At 43.2% G+C, this 12,499-nt stretch overlaps 2 protein-coding genes across 2 annotated transcripts in view; both read left to right on the top strand.

Annotated features, from left to right (window-relative positions):
- Nucleotides 1-2,146: 2,146 nt before the first annotated feature.
- hey2 (hes-related family bHLH transcription factor with YRPW motif 2) lies at nt 2,147-6,041 on the top strand. The gene is made up of 5 exons (XM_076272875.1): nt 2,147-2,320; nt 2,707-2,785; nt 2,884-2,967; nt 3,194-3,275; nt 4,141-6,041. Exons 1-5 carry the CDS (start codon nt 2,238-2,240, stop codon nt 4,932-4,934), a joined length of 1,122 nt encoding a protein of 373 aa, XP_076128990.1. The 5' UTR covers nt 2,147-2,237; the 3' UTR covers nt 4,935-6,041.
- A 3,136-nt stretch (nt 6,042-9,177) lies between these two features.
- The window catches only part of pex7 (peroxisomal biogenesis factor 7), a 34,946-nt gene continuing 31,624 nt past the window's right edge, over nt 9,178-12,499 (top strand). The window contains exons 1-3 of the mRNA XM_076272485.1: nt 9,178-9,644; nt 9,865-10,015; nt 11,874-11,951. Coding sequence (XP_076128600.1) covers nt 9,475-9,644; nt 9,865-10,015; nt 11,874-11,951 — 399 coding nt within the window. The 5' untranslated portion in view covers nt 9,178-9,474. The remainder of the gene's footprint in view (nt 9,645-9,864; nt 10,016-11,873; nt 11,952-12,499) is intronic.

Below are 12,499 nucleotides of genomic sequence, written 5' to 3'. Positions count from 1 at the left end.
GTAGCTAAGAGTTGTGGCTAAATGGCTTGATTGAAAGCAGTTTTGTTTTATGGCCTGCAGTAATAGTATTGTGCAACTCTGACAGAAACCAAATGGCTGGAGGACTACATGCACATTCTTCTTGGCCTTGCACAAGAAACATCTTTTTCTTTAAAAAAAAAAAAAGAATGGCAGAAAGGTCAAAATCCGGCCCCTGGTCCTCTCTATGCCATCCTGTATTGTCCAGCAAAGGTTTTCAGCTCCAATGGGCACACAGCAAACACTGACAGAGGCAGAGTGTGTGTGTGTGTGTGTGTGTGTGTGTGTGTGCGTGTGTGTGTGTGGCAGGGGGGATTGGGTTACGAGTGAACAGTAACACCAGCCACGGCTGACGAACCGGCATTGCTCCTGTCCTGTGTGCGTGTGTGTGTGTGCGTGCGTGCGTGTGCGTGTGTGTATGTGTGTGTGTGTCAGCGACACTTGGCCGCTGCTAACCTCCCTGTCACACCGGCCTCCTCCACCCCCTACCCCACACACACCCACACACACACACACACACACACACACACACACACACACACACACACACACACACACACACACACACACACCAAGCACCCCCTCCACCGTTCCTCTCTCTGCCCCTCGCCTTGCCTGTGTTCCTGCCCGCCTTCTCACACGATGATTGGGTTTCAGTGCTGCGCGCAGGGGCTGTGGGAACGAGTCATCACACTGGCAGGCAGCCTGGGAGACTGCGCCGCTCTCCACCGGGCCCAAGGCACATGACAGGGGAGGTTTTGTGTGTGGCTAAACAATGCGCGGTCTTCACTGTTTAACCCAGGAAACTGACTACAGCTGGGGCCTCCAACTGGCAAAGGGGACCCGTTTGTGTGCCTGTTGGGGTGTGTGTGTGCGTGTGTGTGTGCGTGTGTTTGTGTGTATATGTATGTATGAGAGTGAGGGTCTCTGTGTGTGTGTGTGTGTGTGTAAAAAGAGAGAGAGGTAGAGAGAGAGAGAGAGAGAGAAAGAGAGAGAGAGAGAGAGAGAGAGAGAGAGTGTGTGTGTGTGTATGGTGTGTGCTCATTTGCCTTGTTTGTTATTGTGGTTTACACTTCATTTGTCTAATGTCACACAACCACTGTTAGATCTGAGTGTTTACTGAGACAACGATGAGACACAAAGTAATACATTTTTTACCTCAAAACCAACTTGTAAACTAAAGATAATTGATGAGCTTAATGCTGCACTTTGTTGAGATGAATGTGGTAAATGCCTGGCATTCATTTCATGCCCTGGAAAGAAATTCTGCTCCACAAAAGGGTCATGCTTTTTTTTAAGAAAACCTGCTCAGTGTTTCTTAGGATTTCTCTAAAACCCAAACTGAAGGCACAGTAATTCTCCCTAATGAAGAAGACTCTTAGCGGTCCAAGAAGCTGTGCCCCTAGCTTCTTTCTCAGTGGCGGTTCCCAGTCCCTCTTGGCAACCTTCCTTCTGCACCGCCTGTACAGTGTCAATTGGGTCTTTCTGATGTGCCATCGGAGATCAGCTCAGCCAAAGTCCAGGTGCGAGACCAGGCTTTGATAACCGGCCAAACTTGACACCAAGGTAAATAACGTCCCTGTTTCTGCCAAACTGGTGACGTCCAGCAGATAAAAAAAAATAGGCTTCTAAGAATTAAAAAATATATATTCAAAAGTAAATGGTGTGATTTGATTTCACAACCAATTACACTGAAGTGATGGATTTGGTTAGTTTCAGAATAATATAAATGTCGTCAGTTTTCTTTTGCGCAACCTCTTCTCTGATGCTTTTTAAACTACCTGTGGCTATTTTTATTCCAAACTCATTCTAATTTGTGTTTTCGTGATCCGACCTATGCAATATAGTTGCCTTAAACATTGTCGACTGTCTTGTAAACTGTTTCTCACGCTTCTCCAGAGCCCACGGGCATGTTTTACTCGAGCGCTAAAACTGGGAAGAGTCAATCATCAGGGGAACTTGGAGAGCGCCGGAGCTGGAAACGCGCGGCGGCTCACACACACACACACACACAGGCTGCGAAGCTCAGGGCGTGTTTTTTTCTGCTGTGGGTGTTTCCCAAGCCGGCCGTGGGCGGTAACGCTCCCCCGCTCCTGCGATTGAGGCTCCAACGGTTCGTGGGAAAGAAGTTCAGAGGGATTTGTAAAGTCACCCAGCGAAGGCTACCTGAGCGCACACGCTCCACCGACGACACATTCAGGAAAAAACCCATTATCACGATGAAGAGGCCTTGTGAGGATACTACTTCTGACAGCGACATGGATGAAACTATTGATGTTGGCAGCGAAAACAATTATTCTGGGTATGGGCGTATAACAGCAACATTGTCATCTATAAATCTCTACAATTTGTATCTATGTGTGGACTTTAAAGACGACACATTTTGCTTTTTAAAAGTTCAACTTGATATCTAACTAGTTGAAATTAGCTAATTAAATCGGCATCTGAAGAGCTCATAAAAAACTTAATTTAATGAGTTATTTGGTTATTATCCTATTGTGTTGCAATCAATTTGCAGGTTATTTTTGCCACACCCGAATAGGCCTATGTGACTGTCTTTGAATGTATTTTATTTACTAGCGTATTTGATTAGTCTTGCAATAGACTATTCCCAGCTGAACTGACGTGTTGGAGAAAGTGTGTCAGTGTGTAAACAGTAAATTGATATCAAACATGTTTGCCCCCCAGGCAAAGTAGCGGTTCATTCATAAGATGCAGTTCACCCACAACAACTTCACAAGTAATGGCCCGGAAGAAAAGAAGAGGGGTAAATATTTGCGTTGCACAATTCTCATCACACTTGTTTAGTTTGTTTTTTGGGGGGTAGTTCGTTAATGTTGTTTGTTTATTGTGTTTTTATTTTAGATAATCGAAAAGAGACGTAGGGACCGGATTAATAACAGTTTATCTGAATTGCGCCGACTGGTCCCAACAGCATTTGAAAAACAGGTGAGTTTTGCAGAGCTATGGTTACTTGTTACCTTGTTTGTGTGACTTTTGTGTAACATTTGTATTTGTTATTTCTAAAACATGAGACGAAAACGCGCATTTAAGTTACAATACTCAGACTCATCCATATCACCTGCACGAGTTGAGCCGACATTATTAACAGTGAAATTAAATGAAAAGCTAAACTTTAGTGCACCCTTGTTCTTCCTGCTGTCTGTACCCTAAGGGCTCTGCCAAATTGGAAAAAGCGGAAATATTGCAGATGACAGTGGATCACCTGAAGATGCTCCAAGCTACCGGCGGCAAAGGTAAGGAGTTAATTGGTTTCTAACTCGGCTGTAGCTGCTCGGCGGCGAAACCCGAGCGAACAGCCCCCTCCCTTTGACAAGATTAAAGCAGTGGAAATCAATGCTAATGGCAGGATTGAACTCGTGGGAAAGCGCTGTCGGGACAAAAGAAGCACTTGACCCTGGGATTGTGTTTGCTTTCATAAACCCGTGGGAGGGGAGCGGGCCGCATTCACTGGTCGCCCTGATGGGGGAGAGGGAGAGGGTGGGTGGCGGTGTGTGTGTGTGTGTGTGTGTGTGTGTTTGGGGGGGGGGGGGTGCTTGTTTGGGGTTTCCAGAGAGTGTAAAACCGGTGCACTGGGGAGACAAAACAAACATGCAAACATCCCCGGCCACAAAAAACAGGCTGTTACGCTTGCTTCTCAGTGTGCTCCTAACAGCCAGAGGCCCGCGTGTCCGAGCGTTTAATCACTGCGCTATCACAAACAGCTGATGGCCTCATTAAAGCTGGTTAGAGACAAGCTGTATTTATAGGTACATGGCATTCATAACTTCTCTCCTGCTCTCTTTCCTCCAGCTCCTGCCTTTCTCTGATTCTCCCTCCCTGTAGGCTACTTTTCTCTTCCTCCCTTGCCCTTACCATACCCCCTTTTGGCATTCTCATAAACCCTCCCTCTTGCCTTACTACCTGTTGTCATGTCATGTTGAGAATTGCTATAAAACTTAAACTGTTTACCATGTTGTTAATCGCTTTGGTCAAAAATGTGTCAGCCAAATGTAATGTAATGTCTTAACCTTCCCATCTGTCTATCTGCCTGTCTCTCTGTCTCCTCTTTGTGAAATGTGGAAATTGGGAAAACTGAGTTTCCTTGTTCTCCTCTCTCAGCAGGGTATTTCGACGCTCACGCTCTGGCCATGGACTTCATGAGCATCGGTTTCAGGGAGTGTCTGACGGAGGTGGCCCGCTACCTGAGCTCCGTGGAGGGCCTGGAGTCGGGGGACCCCCTGCGCGTGCGCTTGGTGTCCCACCTGAGCAGCTGTGCGTCCCAGCGCGAGGCGGCCGCCATGACCAGCTCCATGGCCCACCACCACCACCACCACCACCCCCAGGCCCTGCACCCGCACCACTGGGCTGCTGCGGCCGCCGCGGCTGCCCTCCACCCCATCCCCGCCGCCGCCTTCCTCCCCAACGGACTCCCCCCGTCCCCGTCCGAGGCGGCCTCCGGCAGGCTCTCGGACGTCCCCCAGCGAGGCTCGGCGCTGCTCACCGCCGCCTTCTCTTCATCCTCGTCTTCCTCCTCCTCCTCCACCACCACCTCCACCTCCAACGCCTCCGCATCACACTCCGACGCCACGCTCAGGGCGCCCTCTACGGGCAGCGTGGCGCCGTGCATGCCCCCGCAGATCTCCACCTCCCTGCTGTCTCTCTCGGCCACCGTGCACGCCGCTGCCGCGGCTGCCGCCGCCCAGACCTTCCCCCTCTCCTTCCCCGGGGGGTTCCCCATCTTCACGCCCAGCATGACGGCCGGCACGTCCAGCGGCCACGCAGCGCAGGCCCACAGCCCCTCCATATCCACCAGCACATCCGCCTCCCAGCAGAGCAGCAGCAGCAGCAGTGGCGGCGGCAGTGGCAGTAGTAAACCGTATCGGCCCTGGGGGACTGAAGTGGGGGCCTTCTAAGCTTGTCGAGGAAAAAGAAAGTGTTCTCCCACCCTGAATGCTTGGTGTGGTTGAAAGTCCTCCACACTTTGTAGATAAAGGATGGGGGGGGGGAAACTTACTCGTTGGTCTGAGTTTTTTTTTTTTTTAATCAAATGCCTATGAACTTGTTTGTTTGTGTGTTTTTGTTCTGGTCTACAAGTTTTTTTTTATCTTGTGACTGCGACATCAAAAACATGAGCAATTTGACCCCTGAGGAGTGAGAAAATCCCCAGATGTTTGTTTTTTTTTCCTTCAAATGTTTTACACTACAGAGGACAAACCATAGCAAAATGGTTATATTACTCCAGAATAAATCTCTGTTCCTGAGATTTTTTGAAAGAATCGGTCGCTCACCATTTGTTCCAGTGTTTGGTGGACATTTCTTCCCAGCTAAATCGATTTTCCCCAGGTCATACCCATGTTCTTGTGAGTTAGGAGACAGCATGTCACAGTTTTCATATCATCGAAAAAACCCTAATGTATGTTTTTTTAAAAAAAAGCTTGGCCAGATAGACTTTTAACTGTAGTGGGCATTAAGTTGTATTAATACATAGCACTCTGTTGTCTTCTATTGAACACACACACATGTTGCACAATCTGTGTGGTGTTTGAAGGGAAGACAACAAATATCTTACCGGCAAACCAAAGTATTTTTATGATAATCAGCTGGCTAAAGTATGAATCAATGCAGTGTGTTTTTGTAAACTAAATCATTTAACTAACAAAAACGAAAAAGTCTGTAAATATGTATATGTTTGGGAAAGATAAAGTAGAATTTATATTGAAATTAGAGAACATTTATATCGGTATGATGCACTTCAATCACTGCTGTTTCGGAAGGGACAGGAGTTTTTACAAAACACTAAAGTTATAACAAAACTGACAGACCCACAAAGAAAAGTAAGCACTCTTTTGTTATGTTTTTTTTCCTCCAACATTTTTTCCTGTTCAACGATACTACTGTACTTTTTTTTTTCATTTTTTGGAAAAATATATAGTACCCTGTTTCTGTTAAATGTAACAGTTTTCTATGCAAACAAAACCACTCCAGATGTCACTGATTAAATATGATGTTTTTTGAAACTCTGGGCAGTTTGGAGCGCATCATTCTTCTGCTTTCCCTCTACCACATCTGAGCAATTAAGCTGGTCCTGGAATGCCAAGAGGGCGAGGGGATGGTGGGCCCAGAAACCGACATATTGTCTGCTGAAGGAAATCATTTGCTGGTTCCTGTGTGTTGTTTAAATTATGCAAAGAAAGAGAGAACTGCCAGTGGGCCACACAAACAAATGCAATTGTGTCTGTCATTCTGGAATGTTCTGGAAAAACGTCTGCTCCCAAACACTCAGCTTGTCTTGGAAAGTGAAGCTAAACTCAGTAACTTCTCAGTGAAGTTTGGTTGTGTTGTCACAACAGTATAGAAAAGAACAACTTCTCTTTCTCTTGGGTTTCCAAATTTATAGTGTGTCTAGTTGTGCTTTGGCAGTGTTACTTATCGCTAATGGCATTGTTGTTGATGTCGTTTTAGACTTCCACAGTATTTATGTGAAAAGTGCAAAACAAAAATCAGGTCAGATCTTTCAGTTCAGATCTGATCCAACGCTACCATCCTTTAAATAACAGTAGCCCCTAGTGGGCAGGGGTAGAGTGAAGACGTGTGCAGGCATTTCTCTTTTTTTTCATTCTTTCCTTTTTTTGTCTCAAGCTCACCCCGAGCTCGGCAAGGTAGGCGTTGGACTTGAAAGCCAAAACAACACTGGTCACACATCACACACTCCGGACGGGCCAGCCTCTCTGCCACCCCCACAAAGATAATCCACTTTCTTTATCCCCGGGGGTCTGTTAGAAAGATTTACATTAGTAAATCACTGTCACACCATTAAATTCCTTAAGAGTAAAAAAGTATCAGCATTTCCAAGTGAATGGGGATTACTCCAAACGGCGGCCGCTGGCCTATCGACAATCATGGGAACAGTGCTCGCCCGTAAATCCGGCGGTTATCTGCTTTAGTCCGCCTGGTTCTCACGCCGGAGTCCCGGCTTTGAAGTGGCCGTCATAAATCAGGAGCACACATGATCCCCCACCCCACCCCACTACCCCACAAAACCCACCCCAACCGTGACCCTGAAGCATCAGATAGTCAATGACATGAAAACAGTTAATGCCCCTTGAAAAATCATCCTTTATTATTTGTCTTTGAACAGGAAATGTACTAATGTCGGTGCTACCATCACAATACCTAACAACAAAATCATTATTAGTGCTAAGAAATGTGAGACTGTTGTATTTCAACTTGCAAAATGGAATGAGGGTATTGGTGAGATGCTGTCCAAAAATAAGTTTAGTAAAACACTAGTGTTTTGAGAGGATCAGATAAAAGACAAAACTTTTTTAATGTACCCTGTCAAAAAAGAGATCATATCTGATGTATCGTCCCTCAGAATAAAAAAATATTTTTGGACTATGTACATATTGGACAATGTTATAAGGAATATTTGGGGCTTACTGTCAGAGGCTTAAAGCCTTTTTAAAGCATGGATATCACTCTGCAAATAATGTATTCACCAAGCTACTATCTAGTGTCAAAACAAGAGGACCTCTTCCACACTCATGATGAAGACGCACGCTCTGGCACCAGACCATGATTTCTGTGTTTGTTTTTGTTGTATATCTACGCGAAGTTGTTTGGAAAAGCTCCAAACTGCAAGCGGGACTGTCCTTCACTGGGCTTCTGAAGTGCTTGAGCTGCTGCACTAATGCATTGTGTTGCTCAAAGTTTACACTTGCAGTGGCGCAGTGCAACACATTATCAGGACTATTATGCAGAGCAATTATTTTAGAAAGTGAGTAAAAGCTGATATGGGTTTTATGCACTAAATCACTATTTATTAACAATAGCCTATTTGTTAATAAGACATCAGGAACTACAACCCAGTAGGAATGGCAGTCAATTAATTTAAATCAAAAGTAATGTAGTTCAATATAATTATGAGGAAATACAACATACTCTTTGTGACTTAGGCTTTTTAACCACTGACAAATTAAATTTAGCCTACCTAAGTCTAGAGCACATAATTATGTTTTTGGGCAGGTGGGGTAGCTATTAGAAATCACTAACCTTTTGACAGCACAAATATAAATAACCAAATAAAATTAAATTGGAGATTTAATTAAATCCTTACTAGAGTTATTGTTGACAGTCTAACAGGGTCATTGGCATTGAAGTTATTAAACATTTTCACTAAGGTTCTCACCAGTGTCAATCAGGTGCAAGGAAAAGTAAGACATCCCCCTTGTGGTGACAATCATGTAACACATGCTGACCGTAGCAGCATCAACACCTTTTCAACCCTAAACAACGATACCTATTTGCCCTGCAGCTCTAAGCGAAATTGCATGCCATGCATTGATAGTGCCACACATGTGTACTGTTATGTTCACATGATATTTCTAAAAAAAATATATATATATATTAGCAGTGTAGAGTACAGTATAAAATATTTAAAACAAACTTCTGAAGTGCAGGGGTGTTATTTGGCTTTTATTATGCTTGTCGATTTTTAGAACCTCTTGGAATTGGTTAATTTGAGTTATAGTTTGCTTAATTTATTGTCATATTAGACTTCAGAATCCCATACAATATTCCTGAAATGATCATGTCGATAGCCTTATGCCATCACACTTTTACAGCCACAGAAAATTAACTAGGCCTGGATGTAAATTAATATTTAATCATAGGCGTTTAAAGGTGCCATGTGTAAGAATTGAAGTAAAAATATTCAAAAAATGAGCTACACGCATCAAAAGAATGAGAAGAAATAAGGGCGATGATGTCATTAAAAAAATGACAAGGTATTAAGGATCTTTGGTATAGTGCTGCAGAGATATCAACCTGAATTATCATGCTAAATTACTAGCCACAGCCCGACAGGTGTCATAATACTAGTTTCGGCCATGGGAGGCGGTATGCAGGCAACATAACCGCCAGCCAAACTGCAATACACGTTTCTTGGTTGTTAATCTAGGGTAGACCAACTCCCTTTATGGAGGTATACTGCCCCCATCTTTTATGGAATGTAGAGTAGCCGCTGAATTGATTTTTTGGCGGACATTAGGCTACACATGGCACCTTTAATGCAATGTGAATGATATAGGGCGTTAACCAATGAAAAGTCGCCATTCCATTAACCAATGAAAATGGCCAACGTTTTGTTCTTCCGTGTTGACTTCTGCTTCCAGTCACAACAAGGAAGTAGAGTCATGTTAAAGAAGACATCTGTGAGGCTAACAATAATTAAACAGGTGTTTATTGTCTGAACGAATGAAAATATTTTTAGGTTATTATTCCGATATTATGCTAACGTTAGCAGGTTTGCTAATTTGCATGCTGACTTGCTGAAGCACACGGACGTCTGAAGTGCATGCATATCAGCTAGGTGAAAACTAACGTTACTCCAAATGTAGCTTGCTGTCAAGCTCTGTTGTTAGCTAGCTGCACAATAAGAGAGTACGAACTGAGATGGCTACGAAGACTTTTAGGTGCTCTGCACGTCATGGCTATGCAGTAGAAGTGTCTCCCTTTCTACCAAACAGATTTGCATGCGCGACATCCCAGTATTATGGAATAGCTGGATGTGGAACCCTGCTTGTGCTGGAGCAAAGGGAATCTGATGTTGGTCTCATAAAAAGGTAGGCAGAGTATTATGTTGGATACAGCTGTCAAATAATGTGTCCCATCCACCCTGACAATAGGAAACTACAAGAGTCTAAATAATGTCCATTGTCCATGCCCTTGTATTTTGCCTTGGCTATAACAAAGCGATAAATATGTGTTGTTTTCATAATTTTTAAGAAATACCGCCGTACAAGACCACTTACCGTTTTCTACATCACCCACATTTCTCTGAAGTTTCGATTGGAACGATGGGCTGTTCGACGTCACCTGGAGTGAAAATAATGAGCACGTGCTAGTGACAGGCGCGGGAGACGGGTCCTTGCAGCTGTGGGACACGGCAAACCCTCAAGGACCTCTACAAGTGAAGAAGGAGCATACACGAGAGGTGAGGAGGAGACTTTTATCATCAGGTTAACATTGCTAAATATTTGCATTTGGGGTCAGCCTGGGTTCATGCAGCGCTGCGCAGATTTGGCTGAAAGTGCTGGACTTTTGTACTGCAAACGTGTTTAGCCTAAAAAAACATTGCCAATTGTATTTAAATGTCAAAATCACCCAAAAAAAGGGCCTATTTACATTTGTTGTTGCACTGGACAGGCAGGCAGGAGGCTACACCAGGCAACTGAGGCTTCCATTCTGTTCCATATTGTAGGCATATGCTGCAATGATTATAGTTCCACTATAATGAGTGGAATTGGCTACACCAGAGGTGCATATACATAAAAAAAAAATTAGACCAAATATGTAATTACTTTTAAGCTTCAATTTTGCATTGTGTAGTCTGGCTGTTAAGGGGCAGGGTTATGGGGATTGAGGAACTAGGGTTGCCAACTTCCTCGACCCCAAATGAGGGACACTTCGCTTCAAATTGCCCCCCCCTCCCCCCCCCAAAAAAAAAAAAAAAAAAAAACATTGTTTGTGCCACATTTAGGCCTATAGCATAATGATAAGTATATTACGTTGGTGTAAACAACTTTCATTCCTGTGGAAATAGAAGCATGTAATGATGCTAGCTAGATATTTTCTGTTTGCAATTAAAAGTGAATTCTGAACCTGGTAGCCACCTAGCTATCTGAGTGGAAAGTGTTTCAATTGGCATAGCCCATCATGTGCTTCATGTAAATGCTTAGTTTAAGGGAAACGGATTATTGAAGACTTCAAGACTCACCAATTCCATTACACAAAGGCAATTGACCACTCTTCATATTCTATCAGTCCAAATCACAGTGCGTGCAGCCTATGTCAAAGTGCCCTCACATTTTGTAAATGGTCAGTAGCATAGTGTGAACCGGATAATTCCGCAATCTCCTTGCATTGTTTTTGTTGTTCTCATGATTTCCTTTTGAAAGTTTCTTATATTAAAAAGGTGAAATCAATTACCAACAATCACAAGCCAGCTGGAAACTTCCACCCTCTCTCCCTCTCGTTCCCAATTAAAACGAGTAGCATAGCGTTCAAGTTAGATCTGCTGCATAATAGAGAGACTGAGAGGACCCAAAAAGTATCATCCTTATGTAAGATGCTGTTGCTGCATTTTGACATTGTAATCGTTCTCTAAGAAGAGTGAAAAGCAGTTTGCAGTAAAGCTTCTCTGGCTAAATTGTGGTGCCCCTTTTGTCCCTTGGTGCCGTGTGCACAGTGCGAGATGCGCGTGGTAGCGGCGGCACTGGACACTTTGTTCCAGGTGCGTTTACAGTAGCCTACTATTGACAAGTTAACAAGGCCGATGAGCTGTGATTGAAAATCGGGAGTGGTGCTGTCCCTGACGGGACAAATCAAAATCACCCAAAATACGGGATGTCCCGCACAATTCGGGACGGTTGGCAACCCTATGAGGAACCCAACAAAGGATTGGAAGAAAAATATGTGCTTTAAAATGGTTTAACTCCATAACTCAGTACTGCACAGTTCACATCCTTTCAGTAATTGTATTAGCCTACATTAAATATACAAGGTGTTTCCAAACAATTTTCTGATTTTGGTGTACAGAGTTTTTAAATGTTGCAGCCTGAAAAGTGCCTGAAAATGGTGAAATGATGTCACTTCCTTAATCAGGCCTTAATACAAAGAAAATGATTTCACCATAGCCTGGCCATTTAACCATATACTCCAATGTCCCACTGTCACAGGATGATCCGTATGGCTTTTTGTTTTGTTAACTCATATTAATATGTATTTTGGATCTATACTGTTTATATAGGATGCAGTGAAATGTATTGGTGTGATTTGTTTTTCATGTTCAGGTTTATTCTGTCGATTGGAGTCAGACCCGTGCTGAGACACTGCTGGTGTCAGGCTCATGGGATCACACAGCTAAAGTGGTGAGTGTTTGCAGATGTGTTCAGCATTAATCATGTCTGTAATTATCAAAAGTATTTTAAGCACTTATTTGCATTATACAGGTATCCTTAAAACTTAATTAATAACTTTAATAAGCCAGGCACATTGAGCGACCTGTATTGCAATACAGAGATGTTTCCCTCTGAAGTTTCTGGACAAGCCTTAGCTTTTAATCATTGACAAGATCTGAAGATTATTTGAGTAGTAAGATAATAAACAGCATAGCATACTCTGAAAACTGCATTGTGTCTCACCTTAAATAATTTGACCAGATCCATCCTTTAGTACATATGCATTAAAATAAGCCAATTTTTATTTATTTGTTTGTATTTTTTTTAATCCAAAACACATTACATTTAATCTGAATATATAGTTGGGTCTAAAAAATGAATATCATGGAAAAGTATTTCCCCCCTAATTTATTTCAAAAGTGAATCTTTCATATATTCTAGATTCATTAGATATAAAGTGATTTTTATTTTAATCTTAACGATTACGGCTTACAGCTCATGAAAACCAAAAGTCAGTA

The sequence above is a fragment of the Alosa pseudoharengus genome, unplaced genomic scaffold, assembly GCF_046254945.1.
Source record: "Alosa pseudoharengus isolate Yale_2024_CS ecotype anadromous, Long Island Sound unplaced genomic scaffold, YU_APseudo_1.1 YU_APseudo_1.1_scf_7, whole genome shotgun sequence".
Lineage (NCBI taxonomy): Eukaryota > Metazoa > Chordata > Actinopteri > Clupeiformes > Clupeidae > Alosa > Alosa pseudoharengus.
The sequence above is the reverse complement of the archived record's forward strand: the minus strand, read 5'-3'. Positions and strand labels throughout refer to the sequence as shown.

Bases quoted from the DNA above. Each gene is read 5' to 3' on its own strand.
- hey2 (XM_076272875.1), top strand. From the start codon at position 2,238: ATGAAGAGGCCTTGTGAGGATACTACTTCTGACAGCGACATGGATGAA. The intron at 2,786-2,883 runs GTAAATATTTGC...TTTTTATTTTAG, and splicing joins CCCGGAAGAAAAGAAGAGGG to ATAATCGAAAAGAGACGTAG. The intron at 2,968-3,193 runs GTGAGTTTTGCA...CTGTACCCTAAG, and splicing joins CAACAGCATTTGAAAAACAG to GGCTCTGCCAAATTGGAAAA.